The sequence below is a fragment of the Ctenopharyngodon idella genome, chromosome 18 (genome assembly GCF_019924925.1).
Source record: "Ctenopharyngodon idella isolate HZGC_01 chromosome 18, HZGC01, whole genome shotgun sequence".
Lineage (NCBI taxonomy): Eukaryota > Metazoa > Chordata > Actinopteri > Cypriniformes > Xenocyprididae > Ctenopharyngodon > Ctenopharyngodon idella.
The window spans coordinates 36,466,161-36,487,832 of NC_067237.1; the positions used below are offsets into that span (position 1 = coordinate 36,466,161).

General features: G+C 43.6%; 1 protein-coding gene across 1 annotated transcript in view; it reads right to left on the reverse strand.

The window, feature by feature from the left end:
- The window catches only part of LOC127500238 (uncharacterized), a 298,033-nt gene that overhangs the window by 30,422 nt on the left and 245,939 nt on the right, over positions 1–21,672 (reverse strand). Inside the window, exons 145-153 of the mRNA XM_051871231.1 lie at positions 21,245–21,415; positions 20,921–21,094; positions 20,650–20,823; positions 16,435–16,608; positions 16,094–16,264; positions 15,720–15,890; positions 15,328–15,498; positions 14,066–14,239; positions 13,791–13,961 (exon numbers count right to left, since the gene is read on the reverse strand). Of these exons, the coding sequence (XP_051727191.1) occupies positions 13,791–13,961; positions 14,066–14,239; positions 15,328–15,498; positions 15,720–15,890; positions 16,094–16,264; positions 16,435–16,608; positions 20,650–20,823; positions 20,921–21,094; positions 21,245–21,415 (1,551 nt within the window). The remainder of the gene's footprint in view (positions 1–13,790; positions 13,962–14,065; positions 14,240–15,327; positions 15,499–15,719; positions 15,891–16,093; positions 16,265–16,434; positions 16,609–20,649; positions 20,824–20,920; positions 21,095–21,244; positions 21,416–21,672) is intronic.

Below are 21,672 nucleotides of genomic sequence, written 5' to 3' on the forward strand. Positions count from 1 at the left end.
CATTTTATACTGTTGATGGGAAAAGTATTCTTAAATGCATTATAAAAATTTTAATAATTGGTAATAAATAATTTACTGTATTTTGAAATGCCTGCGATAACAATATCATGCATATTCATTATCGCGATATATCGCATTACCGAATATCGGCACAAGTCTAGCGCTGAGCCAGAGACAGAGACACTCAGCGCATATTCCATATTCCATACACACGTCTGAAGCTGCACTAATAACCATTTCAATTATATAATTTGACAAAGTATTTTATTTATATCAGATACACATTGTGTATGAAATGATAAAGTTTACTCTGCTTCTCCCAGTTCACCGGCCTCATACTTTTATGTATTTCGGGGAAAATTTCATAAATCCGACAGCTATTGCAATGCAAACTTGCGCGACAAAACACATTCACTTCCACATACTTTACAATCGGAATATAACATAAAATTCATGATATAGTTAACAAGATTGTGAAGATTTTGAATAAAAAAGGATACCTACATATCTGTCAGATTCATGACGCATTTCCAATGAATTAATACGTTCTAAAATAATGTTCTAAAATAACGGTCACCTTAAACTCACACTGGGGACTCCGCTAGAATATAGAGCATACCTTTAGAGACCACGTTATCGGGAAATCTAGCCCAGAGCTGTTGCATATCTCCAAGCAACGGTGATTTCTGAATGAATCTGCGTTTTGACACCTAGTGGTGGTTTTATTTTCATATTTACATTTATTTTCATATTTACACTTTACATAGACTGTTTCTACTAAAAATATCAAACTTTTAAAATGACATTTTTTTTTTTTTTTTTTTACATATTTCTAAATTCAAAACATTATATTTACCAATGAGCTGCATTAAACAGTCTATGTAAATGTGTCTGAATAGTACCACTTCAGATTGAGCTTCTGAGCCACTTCTGCAGTGCAAAGATAGATTTTTTTTGATGATTTCTTTTGATTGGTAACAGTCTGATTGGATGTTATTGTTCTAACTGAATTTATTGTTTAACATTTAATTTTTTTTCTATTTTAATTTAATAAATTGACGAAATAAGATGCATACATTTAATAAGTTTAGAAAAAAATTCTCTTATAATAGTAAAAATGCCCCTGGAAATTAATTTTAAGTATTTAAGTAATATTGCCCTGTAATGGGAAAGTTAATGTCTGTTATTGATCAGAAAGTGCTCCTAAAGAAAACTGTTAGCGTAGAGCCCTGAAATGCATAAAAAGTTTTCCGTTTTCAGTTGAAAATTTTGTCATGTAAACAGCCCTTTAGTTCCAGTGTGTATTTAAACTCCCTGTTTGGTTCAGTTCTTTGACTGATCTTGTCGTGGTTAAGTGAATGTATTTTCCCTGTGATTCTCATCTTTATTCTGTGGATAACTGCATTAAAGACAGGCATGCTATTTACACAGTCACACATGACAGCCTCTAAGCCCCATACCCCATACAACCACTTGTGTGCAAAAACTCCACCTGTGAAAAAAAGTATTTGCATGTATTCAAAAAGTTCATCCTATTTAACCAATCCTATTCACTTTTTATTTTTTTTATTTTTTTTTATTGAATGGTATTTATCAAAAAAAAAAAAAAAAACAGGACTGCTTAATATCAGTCTCCAAACCCTGTTCCAAATTCCTCCCCTGCTATTCAATATCACTTAGTAAAAGAGTCAGTGAGCCACCAAGGCAGTGTGTTATATATAACAGAAACTGCTATGGGCATGTTAACAAAGTGTGAATCTTACTGGTCGGACAGTTATCTATCCACCTTTTTCCTCACTTCTCTGTGGGGGGCGCCATATCGGCGAATTACTTCCGGTAGGATGCTCTGAACTTCCGTTTAGTAATTGTCATCAGCTAGACGACGTTCCTAGTGATGGCGAATAGTGGAGGTTCTGGGAGAATTTGTGCTGTTAAAGGTTGTTACAACAGCTACAGAAAGCTCAAAAAACTTCTGGAAGATGAGTGTTTCGATCACAAGCCAACAACAAAAGTGGAATGTAATTGTCCAAAACCATTTAAATTGCACAAGATGCCAACCGACGACGAGGGCAAAAGACAATGGCTCGCTGCACTTAATTTGAAATTCCCGCCACGTAACATCCATGTATGCTCATTCCACTTTGTGGACAGACAACCAACAACGGAAAATCCTTATCCTGAACTTTGGCTTGGATATGATCGTCCATTAAGAAAGAAGAGAAGACGACGAACTTGTCCGGACCAAGGTGAGTCTATTCACTAACGTTATTTACAAGGCTAACGTGCTACTAGGTCAGCAGAATTAATCGAAACACGGCTTATGATATAGATATAGGCTTATATGATATAGGCTTATGTGTGCTTAAACATCTTTAAGAAACCAGCCTTTCCTTCAGCACTTCAATATGTTAACTGGGGGAAAAGTCAGCATTTAGTCTATTATACATGCTATTTAAAAGTGTATAAGTGCTAAACTAAAATTCTGCATGACTATATTCTAAAAATGTATTTATTTATGAACTTTAAACATTTTTTTGTAAAAATGACTCTTTTTGAAATACAAATCACCCTGTTCCATATAATGACCCAGCTAATGTAAGTTGCAATATATAATGCCTTTTCTGTTTTTACAGGAGCTGGTGTTTGCCAAGAGCACATTGAAATGGATGAAGGGAGGCCTGGAGAAGAGGGTCTTACATCTCCCCCCAGTCCCATGCAATCAAATGTTGATGACCACAGCTGTACATCTAAGAACTTTGCCTGTGTTGGAACACAATGGGAAGACCACATCTTTGAGGAGCATTGTTATACTAAAAGAGAACACCGTGTAACTTATGTAAACCAGTCAACACAGTGTGATACATTCAAGCCTCCTACTCTGAGGAACGACTCTGACTCAAATCTGTACACCGGGCTCCCACTCCACACATTTCATACCCTTGTAGCTGTTCTGCGTCCCCATGCAAATGTGTCATACCAGATTGAAGTTGAACAGCAAATCTTGCTCACACTAATGAAGCTGAAATTAAACCTTTTGATAGAAGACCTAGCCATTCGATTTTGTATATCAGTGAGTCAAGTGAGCAGGATAATTTCTTTTTGGATTGACACCATGGCTGTAGTCTTGAAGGATCTGATACCATGGCTCCCCAAAGAAACTATAAGGGCCACAACACCAGAGGCATTTAAGCAGTATTATCCCAATGTTACCTGTATCTTAGACTGCAGTGAAAGTGAAATCCAAAAGCCAAGGAACCAGGACTCAAGGTCTGAATCGTACAGCCACTACTATGCTTGCAATACTATCAAATATTTAGTGGCTATTGCACCTTGTGGTCTAGTAATGTTTATATCAGCAGCATATGGGGGCCGCTGTAGTAACAAATTTATCACGTGTGACTCTGGTATTCTTGAATACTTTAAACTGGGAGATTAAGTGATGGTGGATAGGGGTTTTTTGATCAGAGACTTGTTGTATGAAAGACAAGTCAACTTGATAATTCCTCACTTTGCCAACAAAACACAGCTGACAGAAGAAAAAGTCACATGCAGTCGCAGGATTGCAAATGTAAGGATACACGTTGAACGTGCAATTAGGAGACTGAAAGTGTACAAGGTGTTGTCTCAAACCTTGCCTATCACTCTTATGCCAAAGATTGATAAAATTCTCCGTATATGTGCAGCTTTAGTAAATTTGCATGGTGACCTGATCCGTGAAGCAGATAATTAATGCTCAGACTGTTGCATGTGGTGAAATTTGTACATATGTATTTAATCACAATACTTGACATTTTTAATTCTAAAAAAAAATCTCTCAGTATATATATTTTTGGGTACTTTGTACATAAAATTTTTAAATTAGTCTAAAAAAAAATTCAATACAAAACATACCAAGTGCAAAACCTGTAAACAAGGAAATATCAAATAAATCCAAAATTTTGAAAACTTGCCTTGACAGATTGCCAGAACTTTTTTTTTCTCTTACATGTCAGGAACTGTACACTTTAAAAAACATCTCTTGTTAGTCTTTGTTTGTATCAGTAGTTTCAGGTTCCCTTTCAGTCGGTCACGTTCGACGTACGTCAGTAGTGACCGACGAATTGGGATATCGCTAGAGAGCCCTATCAGCTTCGAGTGAACTACAACAGGCCAATGAAGTTGGCGTGCGATATTTGCATAATGCGCACCGCCCCCGCCAGGTGGTATAAATAGGGGAGCAGATGCAATCGCACTCTGTCTTTCGCTTCGGAGCCAACCTGTGTGTTCCTGCTGTTAGTCTGAGAGTGACTTCGCAAGCCTTTGAAGAGCTTTTGTTCTACAGTGCTGGCTTTATGGCACCTTACAGCGAGGCCGCGAGCTTTCCCAGAGTGAGCTTCTCGAGCTGTTATACAGCTCTCAACTGCTGTTTTCACAGCATTATTTGCCCCGTTGGTTTGCGATTTGGGCCGGTTCCTCTGTGTGTGTGACTCAGGGAGTGAAAAGTGTACCTGCAGTCACATCGCGGCTGTTCCCTGTGTGCTTCGGCACAAAGAACAAGAGCTTCTAAAAGAGCTTCACAGACAGACACTGCGTCTTTTTCAAGACGTCATTCTGTCTGTGCGTTTCTGGAGGCGGTCGTTTCCTATCCTCACTGACGGCCACAATCACTTTCTCTCATGTCTGCTTAGCGTGCTGAGACTGTGTTTGTGGGTGGTTCATATTCTCTTGTAAAGAGAGCATGCCCACGTCGGCGCGTTGTTCGTCTTGCCTTTTTCGTAAGGGCTTGAGCGCTCAGCGCGCCGTGTGCCGTCGAGCTGCCGGCTGACAGCGCGCGTTGCCATGGCAACCCAGCGCGTTGTTCGGCGCTCTAGATGCGTGGTCGAGACTCGAGTGCCTCAAACGAGGTGGAGTCCCCTCACCTATTCCCCGATCTAGTTTCTCTTTCTGAATCAGAAAAGTACTACTTTTGGTGAATAAGCCAGGGTGACCAGAGGATCACAGTGGGGCATTACCTGCCGAGCCAATCTCCGTGGGCCCCCCACTCCTCTAGCGCATCGCAAACATGCTGTGACTGTGTTCGTGGGTGGTTTATGTTTGGTAAAAACATGGCCACGTCGGCGCTCAGCGCCGTGTGTCGTTCAGTTAGACGACCACGTTCACTCTCTCACATGGCTGGTAGCTTCTGGGTGGATTGCTGGTCCTTCTCATGGGGGACCTAGCATCTTAGTCAGGGCTCCAGCAGAGGATCAGATGTCGACTGCTACATTGGAGAGAGGGTTGTTGGGCTCTGGACATGAAGATGAGGCTGAGCGTCCCACGGTTGTGATGTGCTCATGCTGAATCAGATTCAGAGTTAACGACCATGCTTTCCCGGGCCCCTGGGGGCGTGGTGTGACGCGTACTCGCCTTGCCCCGCCCCCTGTCTTAGCCCGGACGTGCATGAAAAACTTGGCAGTTTGGAAGCCTTTTTTGGTGCCAAATATGGAACACCAAAAGGGTCATATCTGCATTAAAAGTTTTTTCTCTCTCACTACCCTCTGTGGTGGGGTGGCAGTGCTACGGGCACACCACCTCTGCCCTGCATGGGTCTTGGCCCCCGGCAAGTCTGTGGAAGGCCAAAGCACTCATTGCATATGGGTAGTTCTGAGTCGGGGTGAGCTACGCATGATGCAAGTCATAGCGCAGGCCCCTGGCCAGACAATGTCTACCATGGTGGTCCGGAAACACCCCTGGCTAGCCTTGCAGAGGTGTGTCATCGTCTAAGTACGCTTTCTCGATGCTCTCATCTCACAAGCTGGCCTAAAATCCAGCCCGCTCAGCCCGCAGCCAAGCCACTTGGCTAGCGAGAAGCGGTCCTGGAGAAACTGGTGACCTGGAGCTGAGGTAAACAGTTCTTCGGGAGACGATGCCCGCATCGCTCCCTCCCCGGAGGAGGGCCGGGTGGAGAATTTTGGTTTGTTCCGCCGCTGGCTCTCCGGAGACCAGCGGTGCCCACGGAGTAGAACTGTTTTCTGACCCTCCAGGTCCCAAGAGGGCGCGGCTGGCAGTGCGCGAGGCCCCACCTCGCCACTTTCAGCCCCCTCTCACTTCGCCAGCAGGTCCCAGTGTGTTGGTTGAGGCCGCCTCCCATGTGCCGTCTCCCATTCACACTGCCACCTTGCAGAGTCTGACCACACTACGGGCCGCTATGCCGTCCGAGTCGGGTCCAGCACTCTACCTCGCTGCCCCACGCCCGGTACGTCTGTGGTCCATTTGGTCCCACTGGTTCGGTGTCTGGAAGCCTGGCTAGCGCTTTCCAGCCCGTCCCACTGGCTCATTTGTACCATCAGACTCGGCTATGCGATTCAGTTCGCCCGGCGTCCCCCAGTGTTCAGGGGTGTCCATTACACTCGTGTGTCCCTGGACAATGCACCTGTTCTCTGGGCGGAGATTGCTGTCCTCCTGGCGAAGGATGCAGTCGAGCCGGTCCCTCCAGCCGATTTGAAGTCAGGGTTCTCCAGCCCCTACTTCATTGTACCCAAGAAGGGCGGTGGGCTATGGCCAATCCTGGATCTGCGTGTCCTGAATCGGTCCCTTCTCAGGCTGCCGTTCAAGATGCTTATGCAGAAGTGCATTTTCAAATGCATCCGTCCCCAGGATTGGTTTGCAGCGATCGACCTGAAGGACGCGTACTTTCATGTCTCGATTCTGCCTCGTCACAGACTCCTACGGTTTGCGTTCGAGGGTCGGGCATATCAGTACAAAGTCCTACCCTTCGGGCTGGCCCTGTCGCCCCGCGTCTTTACGAAGGTTGCGGAGGCGGCCATTGTTCCGCTCAAGGAACAGGGCGTTCGCATCTCAACTGCCTCGACGACTGGCTCATCCTGGCCAGCTCGTGGGAGCAGTTGTGCGAACACAGGGACATGGTGTTAGCTCACCTCAGTCGGTTGGGTCTTCGGGTCAACTGGGACAAGAGCAAACTCTCCCCCGGGCAGAGGATCTCTTATCTCAGTAGGGAACTGGATTCGGTCGCCTGGACCGCGCGCCTCTCTGAGGAGCGCGTCCAGTCAGTGTTGACCTGCCTGAGTACGCTCAAGCGCAGGACAGCGGCCCCACTGAAACTCTTTCAGAGGCTCCTGGGGCATATGGCATCCGCAGCCGCAGTCATGCCGCTCGGATTGCTTCATATGAGGCCGCTTCAACACTGGCTCCGCGGCCGGGTCCCGAGATGGGCGTGGCAGCGCGGTATGTTCCGTGTCCCCGTGACACCGAACTGCCGTCGCACCCTCACCAAGTGGTCAGACTCTTCGTTCCTGCGGGCTGGAGTTCCCCTCGAACAAGTGTCCAGGCATGCTGTGGTCCACACAGATGCCTCTGCCACGGTGTGGGGGGCCACGTACTACGGGCATGCAGCATCGGGTCTGTGGACGGGGCCCCAACTGCATTGGCATATCAATTGCCTCGAGTTGCTAGCAGTACGTCTTGCACTGGGCCGCTTCCAGGAGCTGTTGACAGACAAGCACGTACTGGTCCGCTCGGACAACACTGCGGCCGTTGCGTACATCAACCATCAGGGTGGTCTACGCTCCCGCCGTATGTCGCAACTCGCCCGCCATCTCTTGCTATGGAGTCAGAAGCATCTGAGGTCGCTTCGTGCCATTCACGCCCCAGGCGTGCTCAACCGTGCAGCCGACGAGCTCTCACGGCAGCCTCCGCTTCCGGGCGAATGGCGACTCCATCCCCAGGTGGTCCAGCTGATCTGGCAGTGCTTTGGCGAGGCACAGATAGATCTGTTCGCCTCCTGGAGACTGCCCACTGCCAGTTCTATTCCCTGACCGGCGGCACGCTCGGCATGGATGCCCTGGCAATCAGCTGGCCCCGGGGCCTACGCAAATATGCGTTTCCCCCAGTGAGCCTTCTCGCACAGCTCCTGTGCAAAGTCAGGGAGGACGAGGAGCAGGTCTTGTTAGTGGCTCCATACTGGCCCACTCGGACCTGGTTCTCGGACCTCACGCTCCTCGCGACAGCACCTCCCTGGCCCATTCCTCTGAGGAAGGACCTCCTGACTCAGAGACGGGGCACCCTCTGGCACCCGCGTCCCCACCTGTGGAAACTCCATGTGTGGTCCCTGGACGGGACGCGGAGGTTCTGAGTGATCTCCCGCAAGCGGTCGCAGACACCATCACTTCCGCTAGAGCTCCTTCTACGAGGAACCTCTATGCGCTGAAGTGGAACCTATTCGTCGAATGGTGTTCCTCTCAACCAGAGCGAGAGGACCCCCGATCATGTTCGGTCAGAACCGTGCTTTCCTTTCTGCAAGAGGGCCTGGAGCGAAGGCTGTCTCCCTCCACCCTCAAGGTGTATGTTGCCGCTGTCGCCGCACATCACTATGCAGTTGATGGTAAATCGCTAGGGAAGCACGATCTGATCGTCAGGTTCTTGAGGGGGGCGAGGAGACTAATCCTCCCCGGCCCCCCTCTGTACCCTCTTGGGATCTGACCCTGGTTCTTACATCTCTCCGGGGTCGTCCCTTCGAGCCTTTGCAATCAGTCGAGTTAAAAGTACTGTCCCTAAAGACCGTCCTCCTGGTTGCATTGGCCTCGCTCAAGAGGGTAGGGGACCTGCACGCATTTTCGGTTGACGAATCGTGCCTGGAATTCGGGCCCGGTGACTCTCACGTTATCCTGAGACCCCGGCCTGGATATGTGCCCAAGGTTCCTACCACTCCCTTTCGAGATCAGGTAGTGAACCTGCAAGCGCTGCCTTCGGAGGAGGCAGACCCAGCCCTAGCTTTGCTCTGTCCCGTCCACGCTCTGCGCCTGTACGTGGACAGAACGCGAAGCTTTCGGACCTCAGATCAGCTCTTTGTCTGTTACGGAGGCCAGCAGAAGGGAAAGGCTGTCTCCAAGCAGAGGATGGCCCACTGGATAGTGGACGCCATCGCCCTGGCGTATGAGTCCCAGGGCGTGCCTTGCCCGCTCAGGTTGAGAGCCCACTACACCAGAGGAGTGGCCTCTTCCTGGGCGCTGGCGCACGGCTCCTCGCTGACAGATATCTGTAGAGCTGCGGGCTGGGCGACACCTAACACGTTCGCTAGATTCTATAGCCTTCGTGTAGAACCGGTATCTTCCCGTGTACTCGCTTCCACCAGCCGGTAGACGCGAAGAGCCCGTTCTAGTGTCGGCTTGCAATGCCACTCCCGCCCCCTGGGCCGGATACGTGCATCCTTTTTACTCCAGTCGAGTTCCCCGCTTGGCGAACCCTGTCGAGTTCCTCCGCCTCCCCCTTCGGCTCGGACATTGCGGAGTGTCTGATGCCAGGCCAAACCTCCGTCACCGACGTTGACGTTTGGCTGGGTTCCACATGTCGTGACCCCTCCACGTGAGCGGTCCCATGTGTGTATTTGTCCACGGTCAACTCCCTACGGCGAGCCCGTGTCTTTCCCTAGCAGAGCCAGCTCTGCTGTCACCTGTCAGATGAGTCTCCCCCCTACCCAGGTGGAGCCATCCCAGGGACTCCATATGCGTACTGCCCACGGCCAGTCCATATGTGTACTCTCCACGTAATTTCCTCCCCTACAGGTGGGTAGTGGTCTCCGCAGCGTCCCCTACGGGTTCGCTTCCCCAGTGTAGTCTAGTTTACTTAGTGGGTATATCGGAACAGCAGTAGACTCTCTCGGCGTAAGCTCGCCCCCTTCCCCGTCCCACTGGTGCGCCGGGTGGCTAGAGCTTGCGCTGGGCACTGGAAGGGGTTCATACTGTGGCGCTTTATTTGGGATCCCAATTCGTCGGTCACTACTGACGTACGTCGAACGTGACCGACTGAAAGGGAACGTCTCGGTTACGTATGTAACCCTCGTTCCCTGAAGGAGGGAACGGAGACGTACGTCCCGTCGCCACAGTTGCTGTACCCTCGCTGTAGTGCAGACTAGGTTGTCTCCTCAGCGAAAAACAGAGTGCGATTGCATCTGCTCCCCTATTTATACCACCTGGCGGGGGCGGTGCGCATTATGCAAATATCGCACGCCAACTTCATTGGCCTGTTGTAGTTCACTCGAAGCTGATAGGGCTCTCTAGCGATATCCCAATTCGTCGGTCACTACTGACGTACGTCTCCGTTCCCTCCTTCAGGGAACGAGGGTTACATACGTAACCGAGACGTTTTTTGACAATATTTAGGTATTTGTCATTCAGTTTGAGTCGTCCAGCAATAAATTCATCCACTACTCTAGGAAGCATTACAGAGAAGTAAAAGCCTCTGAGACGAGTAACCTGCTCTGTTAAATACTCTGCATCATATGGTACATTTATCAGAATGTGTTCCTTTGGAGACCAGACAAGTAGTTTTGCCATTCTCAGCCCAGTACAAAACATGCCTAATTGTATCTGTCTGTAGTAGCCCCTGGCTCCATTCCTCTGTAATTCAGGCTTCCCATCTACCACTTTGATGTCACCATTACTCTTAGTGAAATGGTCTGCTAATGAGGTGGTGTCGTTCTTAGGGATAGGGCATTTTACTTCCAGAAGTTCCATACCATTTATTATGCCATCAGGGCTTGCAGACAGCCATGGCTCTGTCAGGCTGACCCTGGTACCTGAGAGGGACACCTGCAGACCTTTTTCTACAAGAAGGTTTCGAGCTATTGCCTCGTTCTCACTCCCATACTTCGTAGCTGCATTACCCCGAAAGGTAGGGAAGAGATGCTCTCTCATGAACTTATCAGGATTTGTTGTTACTCATACTGGTACACCTTTAGCTGAACTAGCAGTGATCCTTATCTGTCTTGCACTATGCCAGACCTCTGACAAACTCTGATTTTGTGTTTGAATATCCAATTCAGCTGCCTGGTCACTGTTCATTTCTATGTATTTGTTGTAAAATGCTTCACATTTACTGCAAGTCAAAGTCTCTCCATGTGGCTGGTGGAGTTCTAAGCTCCCAGTGTCATCTGTCTGCTCTGACACATTGTAGCACTTTTCCAAAAGACTATTTTTTAGTTCAAAAAGTGGTTTTGTGTCTGAAGAACTGACTCTCTCCCTGAAGTCATGATGTGTGCCATAGCTTGGTGTAGATGGTAACCTTTTTCCCTCTCTTGCAGATGACACAGCATATACATCTTCAGCTTTGTGATGTTTAAATGTTATCTGACTGATTCTTTTCTGTTCAAGATTTCTTCTGGTCCCTGCATTCCATCTATGCTTCTCATCAGTGCAAGAAACCCTGTCATACCACTGGCCACTGCATTCTGCACCTTTCAAAAATCAGAACATACTGTCTACTTTATTTACTTTGTTACTTATTGCACAGTACATCACCATTAGCACATGAAACATTTTTATGTTTTTGGTTTATTTATTATAAACCAAAAATATATATATATATTATTAGTTAAAAATTGCTGTTAAAAAAATTATCACGCAGCACAGACTATTTAAATCTATTTGCTATACGTTTCGCCACACTAAGCAGTGTTGTTCTATTTATACAGTGGGTACGGAAAGTATTCAGACCCCCTTAAATTTTTCACTCTTTGTTATATTGCAGCCATTTGCTAAAATCATTTAAGTTCATTTTACACACAGCACCCCATATTGACAGAAAAACACAGAATTGTTGACATTTTTGCAGATTTATTAAAAAAGAAAAACTGAAATATCACATGGTCCTAAGTATTCAGACCCTTTGCTGTGACACTCATATATTTAACTCACGTGCTGTCCATTTCTTCTGATCATCCTTGAGATGGTTCTACACCTTCATTTGAGTCCAGCTGTGTTTGATTATACTGATTGGACTTGATTAGGAAAGCCACACACCTGTCTATATAAGACCTTACAGCTCACAGTGCATGTCAGAGCAAATGAGAATCATGAGGTCAAAGGAACTGCCTGAAGAGCTCAGAGACAGAATTGTGGCAAGGCACAGATCTGGCCAAGGTTACAAAAAAATTTCTGCTGCACTTAAGGTTCCTAAGAACACAGTGGCCTCCATAATCCTTAAATGGAAGACGTTTGGGACGACCAGAACCCTTCCTAGAGCTGGCCGTCCGGCCAAACTGAGCTATCGGGGGAGAAGAGCCTTGGTGAGAGAGGTAAAGAAGAACCCAAAGATCACTGTGGCTGAGCTCCAGAGATGCAGTCGGGAGATGGGAGAAAGTTGTAGAAAGTCAACCATCACTGCAGCCCTCCACCAGTCGGGGCTTTATGGCAGAGTGGCCCGACGGAAGCCTCTCCTCAGTGCAAGACACATGAAAGTCTTGCATGGAGTTTGCTAAAGATGGTGAGAAATAAGATTCTCTGGTCTGATGAGACCAAGATAGAACTTTTTGGCCTTAATCCTAAGCGGTATGTGTGGAGAAAACCAGGCACTGCTCATCACCTGTCCAATACAGTCCCAACAGTGAAGCATGGTGGTGGTAGCATCATGCTGTGGGGGTGTTTTTCAGCTGCAGGGACAGGACGACTGGTTGCAATCGAGGGAAAGATGAATGCGGCCAAGTACAGGCATATCCTGGACGAAAACCATCTCCAGAGTGCTCAGGACCTCAGACTGGGCCGAAGGTTTACCTTCCAACAAGACAATGACCCTAAGCACACAGCTAAAATAACGAAGGATTGGCTTCACAACAACTCCGTGACTGTTCTTGAATGGCCCAGCCAGAGCCCTGACTTAAACCCAATTGAGCATCTCTAGAGAGACCTAAAAATGGCTGTCCACCAACGTTTACCATCCAACCTGACAGAACTGGAGAGGATCTGCAAGGAGGAATGGCAGAGGATCCCCAAATCCAGGTGTGAAAAACTTGTTGCATCTTTCCCAAAAAGACTCATGGCTGTATTAGATCAAAAGGGTGCTTCTACTAAATACTGAGCAAAGGGTCTGAATACTTAGGACCATGTGATATTTCAGTTTTTCTTTTTTAATAAATCTGCAAAAATGTCAACAATTCTGTGTTTTTCTGTCAATATGGGGTGCTGTGTGTACATTAATGAGGGAAAAAAATGAACTTAAATGATTTTAGCAAATGGCTGCAATATAACAAAGAGTGAAAAATTTAAGGGGGTCTGAATACTTTCCGTACCCACTGTAAATACCCACCTTCCACAACACAGCAGCAGCGTGGCTACAAGACCTACCAGGGCCAGCTACGCAGGAGCATCCAGCAGTTTCCACTACTCCGTTATTTTGTAACATAACCCACGCGATGTGATTGGGTTTATTTAAAGCCTGACACGGCTCTACCTCCGCTTTTAGGAACGTGAACTGCTGATGATTGTGACAAAGAATTCGTCCAATTTTATTACTGTGTAGGTAATTGTATGCTTCCGTGCTTTTATAATTTCTTAGCTCCTCGCCGTCTACACCCTCAGACAAAACAAGATAATTGAATATGTCAACATATGCGACTGCTGGCCATTGTTTCATATCATCAATCCAGGAGGTGGCACTGGTCAACTTCGTAGGATGAGGAACAGACAAAGTTATGTTGTTTATGGTCTTTGTTAAATAATCTTGCCCGTGCTGCCACCGCGAACTAATGTTGCCATCACTTGTTGACATTATGGACATTAAAATGAAGTAAAACAGATTACAACAACCTTCATTTCAGAGATGTTCAAGTAACTTTAACGCCTAACTGACTAAATGCATCAAGTTGCGAACCGGAAGTCTTGAGCATCCTCCCTACGCGCACGCGCAAAGCATAATGCGTAATATAGCATTCCGTGAAAAAGGTGGATATATTGAAATGGAAAAAATAACACCTCTCCATAAAAGAGAAAAAAATTCATGTCATTCTGAATGAACAGCAGTTTATGGAGAAATATACTCACTTGAGTATCTTCAGCTGACACACACGAGTCTTCAGTCCCTCACAGATCTTTCTGACTCCTGAGTCCAGCAGACGGCTGTTGTTCAGGTTCAGCTCTTTCAGGATGGTTTTGGAGGAGAGAACAGTAGCTAGAACTGAACAGCTTTTCTCTTTCAGACCACAATTATTCAGCCTAAATACAAAAACAGCATTATTTATTATTCCGTACATTTTCAACACACATCAGACCAACAGATCTTCATATGAGTTAGAAAGTATAAAATCATATTTACTCACTTGATTTTCACGACTTTGCTATGAGAGTCCATCAAAAGAGCAGAAAGCTTTTCTCCACCCAGATCTCCTACTTTATCTTCACTCAGATCCAGTTCTGTCAGTAATAATGGACTTTTACCCAGAACTTTAGTGAGATACTCGCATGCTTTCTGCGCAGCAGGACTTTTCAAAAACCTACAGCAAGACAACAACAAGTTTTGATTAGATAATCTTGTTATAATTGTATACCTTTTGCTGCTCCCATTCTGCTTATAGGTATGAGTGGTTATTAATCAAATACAGAAAAAAAATATAGACCATTCCCATTAGTACGTTTTCATAGTTAGTGCACGAGTGTGATGTAGGGTTGTGAATCGAAAATTAATTCCAATTCAGGTCAGGAATCAAATAATTGTAAGAAAATTTTAATTCTTATAAATTCCTTTCTGTGGATTTTAATGTGATTTTAAACCATTCAAGCTGACTGAATAACTTTTGTAACTGAATTTGTAATGCATATCTTATATTTGAATACAGTTTATGTACCTGAATATCTGAATATATAAATATATAAATATAAATTATATATATATATATATATATATATATATATATATATATACACACACCTTATTGGAATCGAAACTAGGAATTGATAAGCAGAATCGGAACTGCAATTTGTAAAATTCAAATGATTCCCAACTCTAGTATGTTCCATTTGGTTTGGTTTTCAGTTGTTCCTAGAGTTTGGAATTTGTTTTTAAAGCATTCCTTTCAAGTTTTAGCTTTATAACCATAAACAAATTCTTAATTAAGGCTGCACATATGTTTTTTGTGTGTGTGTGTGTGTGTGTGTGTGTGTGTGTGTGTGTGTGTGTGTGTGTGTGTGTGTGTGTGTGTGTGTGTGTGTGTGTGTGTGTGTGTGACGACCAAAAAAGAACGTATATAAAAAGTTTACTGGATATTATGTGATTTTTTATGTTTATTGCATTTGTAGAAATAAACTGCTTAATTTATTGACAAAATTAGCAAGTTTTACTGTTTAGGGAAATATAATATCTGTACCGTTTTCATCAGTGCAGCAGAAGTGCAGTAAGTGATAATGCTGTTAATGAAAACAAATGTATAATCTTGGCAATTTTTATCTGCTGTATTATGTGATTAATAAACAATGGATCAATACAAGACATGAAAATCAACTGATTATTGTTTTGTTGCAGGATGGTTTCAGGGTATTTAAAAGTATTTAAAAGTTTTGTTAAATATTTAAAGGTTTTAATCACCTGATGGTTAATTTACAGGAGTCATTCTGTAGTAAATCATTGAGCTCCTTCACTCCTGATTGTCCAGGATCATTTCCTGTGAGATCCAGCTCTTTCAGGTGTGAAGGGTTTGATCTCAGAGCTGAAGCCAGAGCTTTATAACCTTCTTCACTGATACTGCAGTCTGAAAGTCTAGAGAAAAAAAAGAAAAAAATAGAGTTGTTAAAAAAAAAGTATTTATTCTTTGTGGAGATTATCGAATATTAGTCATAATGTAAATTTAAGAAGTAGTAAAACTGAAATTTTGGCATCTAGTCTTTTTTCAGTCAGATTTTTTTTCAGTTAATCAAATTAAATAAACCTTAATAAATGTACATAACCATGCAGAAAAGTATATAAATGAAAATACACACTTCAGTTTCTCTAATCTGCATTGTGTATTTTTCAACAGAAGACAGATCTTCTCAATTCCTGAGTCTCCTAGTTTATTTCCACTCAGATCCAGCTCTATTAGGTTTGAAGGGTTTGAATTAAGCGCTGAAGTCAGAGCAGCACAACCTTCTGCTGTAATACTGTTATTCAGCCTGAAGAGAAAGAAAACAAAGACAGGAAACATTCTTCAGTTTATTTCAGCCACAATTCACAATACAGTAACAGAAAGATTTATATGAAAGATCAACTAATCTCAATCCTCAAAAACTTTAAAGAGCAATGACAGTCTTTTATTAGACTTTAAAAATGTAATATCAATTTTTTTGTAAAGTATAAAACAATGTAAAATACTCACATCAGTGTGTTGACTGTACAGTGTTTGTCCTGCAGTAGAGCAGCGATCTGATTCACTCGTGTGTCTCCTAGTTTACGTCCACTCAGTTTCAGCTCTCTCAGGAGTAACGGGTTTTTACCCACAATTCCTCTCACATACTGGCAGGCTTTATCTGCTTCAGGACCCAAAAACCTGCAGATAAGAAGATGAAGCAGGATTCAAATATATTCTTTAACTTGATCTAAGAATATATAACGTATGACTATGTGTGTGAAATTGTTCATTTTGTATTAGTGAAATAATCTTTATATAAATAAACTGCCTGCATATCATTTATTTTGTATTGTTTGATCAAATCTCACCTCAGTGTCTTGAGCTGACACTTCTGATCCTGTAGTAAATCATCGAGCTCCTTCACTCCTGATTGTCCAGGATCATTTCCTGTGAGATCCAGCTCTTTCAGGTGTGAAGGGTTTGATCTCAGAGCTGAAGCCAGAGCTTTATAACCTTCTTCTGTGATACTGCAGTCTGAAAGTCTACAGAAAGACAAAAAGAGACAAATAGTTTTAAAACGGTAATAATTACAGGAAAAGTTTTGTGATTTAAACATGTAAATGATGCATTCTGCTGCACTAACGAGAATGGAAATGTTAAGCCTTTGAACTTTCAGTGCATAGAAGAGCAAATAGGACAAACATCTTTCACAATTCTTATTAAAAGATGTCGTAACTGAAGAAAACGAAGGATTTCATTTGTAAAATGTAAAACATTTAATAGTAACTGATTAAAAAAGTAATTATATTGCAATCTAATGACATTTGTACTGAAAATATAGTTTAATTTTTAAAGGATTTATTTTACTCAGATTACAGACATAAGATATCCAAAACACAACTTATAACTTATTTAATAATGCATATTAAATACTTCATGAAGCTTTGAAGCTTTACGTATCTTTTGTTTCTTCATGAAACAGTGTTTTGAAATCGCCCATTACTAGATATTGTTGAATAAAGTCATTATTTTGTTTTGTTTTTTTGGCACAGAAAAAGTATTCTCGTCGCTTCATAACATTAAGGTTGAACCACTGTAGTCACATGAACTGTTTTAAATATGTCTTTAGTAGCTTTCTGGGCACTTAACAAGTGTTAATTGTCTTGCTGTCAATGGAGGCCTTGTCACAGTCACGCCTTCCCGGACTCCATTTCCCAGAATCCTCCTTGCTCCACACCTGTTTGCACTTCCCTCATCAGCTTCCCGCTTCTCCCTGGATTCCCGGCACCTGCTCCTCGTCATTAGCACTCCCTTTAAGTTGGACTCACTCCTTGCACTCACGGTCCTTTCTTAATGTTATATTGATGTTATCTTGTGTTAAGTCTTGTGTCGCTGTTCTGTTCCTTGTTTAATAAAGACCCTGTTTATGTTAGAAGTCCGTATTTCACCTCATCCCTGCTGCAGCTACTGTAACAGAAGAACGGACCCAACCGAAGGACTTCAACAGCTCAAACAATGGGATTATTTCTGTTACCTGAGTCTCCCGTGTCTCCTGTGTCTCACAAGCAGGCCTCAGCGGAGGATCGCCTGTGTGGGTTCCGGCAGGACGGTCGCCTGCTGGAGAGGTATGTGGTGGAATTTACCGAGCTTGCTTATTTGGTGAACTGGCCAGATGCCCCTTTAAACGCTTGTTTTCTGGCGGGGCTGGACGAGGACACGATTCGTTTTAGTGAACTTGCGTGTTTTTTCCTTAGTCGAGACAATTAATTTGATTCTCTTTCTGAACTGTTCTGATTTTGTTATTGAAGAGGTTCAAGAAAAACCGTGTATTCCTCGTCCAGTCCCCACAGATACATGCGGCCTGGCCAGTTCGCCAACCGCCGGTTTCCTCCACCTGCCCCTCCAGTGGGCATTCCCCTGGTGTCCTGCCTGACCCACACCCCAAGCCGGCCAAAGGAAAATCCACTGCTAGGCCCAGACGGCCAAAGAAGAAGAGGCCGCTAAAAAACCCAAGTCTCCCTCGAATTCTGCCTCCGAACAACCCAAGTCGCCAGAAATGGAAGGAAATGACTGGCTAATAGACTTTTAGACGGAGCCTGTAGCTCCAGCCGCCTCCGAGCCCCCGGCGGCCCCCGAGCCCGCTCTGCCACGGCCTTCCATGGCTCCTGACCCGCCACGGCCACCCAAGACTCCTGACCCGCCCTGGAGACCTCTGCACCTCCCCCCGCACCTGCGTGTAGGTCTCCAGGTCACCCACCCCCCTCCCCCGTTGTTCCATCTGAGGCGCGAGGACGCGCCTACCGGGGAGGGGGAGGTAATGTCACAGTCACGCCTTCCTGGACTCCATTTCCCAGAATCCTCCTTGCTCCACACCTTTTTGCACTTCCCTCATCAGCTTCCCGCTTCTCCCTGGATTCCCGGCACCTGCTCCTCGTCATTAGCACTCCCTTTAAGTTGGACTCACTTCTTGCACTCCCGGTCCGTTTTTAATGTTATATTGGTGTTATCTTGTGTTAAGTCTTGTGTCGCTGTTCTGTTCCTTGTTTAATAAAGACCCTGTTTATGTTAGAAGTCCGTATTTTGCCTCATCCCTGCTGCAGCTACACAGCTACTGTAACAGGCCTCACTGAGCCATCGGATTTTATCAAAAATATCAATTTGTGTCCCGAAGAAGAACGAATGTCATACGGGTGTGGAACGACATGAGGGTGAGTAACTAATGACTGAATTTTCATTTTTGGGTGAATCCTTTAAAAAAAACCCGCTGATTAATTCTGTAACGAAGCAAGGTTGTATATATTATTAATTTGAAATAAGACAATGTCATCTTGATTCTGATTGGTCAGAAGACTTGTGGTGCTGCATCCATGATGTTTTACTGGGAAACAGAAACAGCTATGGTCTTACTCCGGTTTCTGAGCTTGCTATTTCAACCCAACACAATACGATAGGATTTTGTCATTAGGATATTTGTAATTCCCAGCACGCCAAAAGTTTTGTCAATAAGAAAAATGAATACAAGTGACATTTTCACTAATGTAAGACATTACTTACTAACAGAGGTTCTTCATGATTTTTATTTACCTGTATTTATTACACGGCTTCTCTGAAATAGTAATTCTGATTGGTAAATTGTGACATTCCAAGGTGTGATTCACTGATAATTCTCAATTATCTCAATTAATCTTAATTAGAGCTCAATGCAGTTCCACTTTTCACCACAAATTTACACTGGAAAATTGTGGGGTGCTGTAGAGCTAATGAGGGCTCAAAGACAGGCTGCCTCACTTAGTATCACAATACATGTCTGCCGAAGCCATTTGCTAAATTTTAATATTTCCTGCTTACTTTAGGACTTAATGTCTAGACAGTCCAAAAAATATATTTGTTGACAAGCTATAAGCTACTCATAAGTTAAGTTACATTCAAGCTACCCTTCTGAAAAAGTAGTTCGCTACACTACAAGTTACTATCAAAAAGTAGCTAGCTACATCGAAGCTACTTTTTTATTATTACAACGGCATTGTTACAAACAGGACTAACTGAAAAATTGTTAATGGAGAATGTTAAGTAAAATATTTGGGATTTAAAACATAAAGCAATGCAATTATGATTTCAAAGAGTAGGGTGAATTCAGGTTGATTGGGACACTTTTCCCCAGTCATTTCAAACGCAAAAACTTGTTAAATTTTATTTTGTAAACTACTCTATACACACAATACTCAAATATAGCCTATATCTCAAACTGGCTGTCATAGTGCAAAATTGCTACAAATGTAACATCAGTGCAAGAACAAAATATATGCAACTTAAATTAAATACTCAGGATTAGCCAAAAATGCAGGTTAAACTCACAGCACATGCAGTGATGGAGCGTGCAGCGTTTACTTTGAACAGAACCGCTCTGAGACTCCAGTCATGAGCTGCTCTCGTGAACACAGTGTGCTTTGCTTGAATCCCACCACAATCAGCCTTAGCCATGTGATAAATGCACTACTGTATCACGATTTTATATTCTGTTCGATTAGTGATCTTTTAGGTTCATTAAACTGTGGCGGGACAGATTAAACCATCATCTTTGTAATTAGATAAGAAATACATTTTATATAGAGTGCAATAAAGCAGGACAATTACTCAATTTAAAAAGACCATTATTCACCTCCTGTATGTGGTTTAAGTCTTCAACGTAGAGAGCGTTTTAATCTTTGGTTTGTATAACTTAGTTGACTCATGTGAAATATCCACTTAGGTCCTTTACATAATCATCAGACGATCTCTTGTCGGTGGACGGACTTTAAAGTCAACAAGAGATGGTGGTAATGAACAAATTTTAAGACGACGCTGCTTTACTGCATTACAGGCTCGTGATTTGTCAGACTCGGAACGCAAAACGGAATGTAGCTTTTGGTTGTGCTTACACCACTACTTGCTGTAAAAAGTAGTTAGCTACTGGAAAAGCTACACTGTTTTAAAAGTAGCTGAGCTACTGAAAAATGTAGTTAAGCTAGCTACTCCCCAACACTAGGGTTAATAATAACCTGTGTACATGCATTCATACTGATTCATGTTTAGCAAATTCAAACCTGAGTATCTGTAGTGCACACTGTGGATTTCCAAGTACATTGGAGATTTGTGTTACTCCAGAGTCTCCTAGTTTATTTCCACTCAGATCCAGCTCTATCAGGTTTGAAGGGCTTGAATTAAAAGCTTTAGTCAGAGCAGCACAACCTTCTGCTGTAATACTGATGCAGTTAAACCTGTAGAAGGAAGGAAAAAAAAGAAAAGAAAAAAAAGATGAATATTATCAGTTTTCTTGTAACAGTTGGCCTTCAACACATTGACTAAAATACTTACTTCAGCTTTTTCAGTCTACACTGTTCATTCTCAAACAGAGTCGAGAAGATCTTCATTCCTGAGTCTCTGAGTTTAGTCCCACTCAGATTCAGCTCTGTCAGATTTGACGGGTTTGTATTTAAAGCTTCAGTCAGAACACGACAATCTTCTGATGTGATATCACTGTTATTCAGACTGCATAAAGAGACAAATATTTACTTGAGGATGATGACATTACAAAAGCATCCAATAATTATTCAGTCAGCACTTTCCAATAAAAGATACATAAAACAAACCCAGCAGCAAGTTCACAAGTTTTAAAGATGTTATAATGATACAACTTACATCAGTGTGTTGAGTTTACAGTGTTTATCCTTCAGTAGAGCAGCGATCTGATGCACTCGTGTGTCTTTTAGTTCACATTCACTCAGATTCAGCTCTCTCAGAATTAATGGGTTTTTACCCACAATTCCGCTCACATACTGACAGGCTTTATCTGCAGCAGGGCCCAAAAACCTGCAGAAGAGAAGTTGAAGCAGGATTCAATTCAGTTCTCAACTAAACATGAGGAAAAAAAGCATCTGACTTTGATGGGAAACAGTGTGACATGGTTTATCTTGAATTTACTTTGATACATCAGCGGGACTGAGTGATAGATTAATATCAACATTTATAGGAAATGATAAATCTATGATTTTGATAAACTTTTAAGTAATTTTTTATATTTAGCTTACATCTATACAATAAGATGTATGATGCTAAAAAGTCTGCAT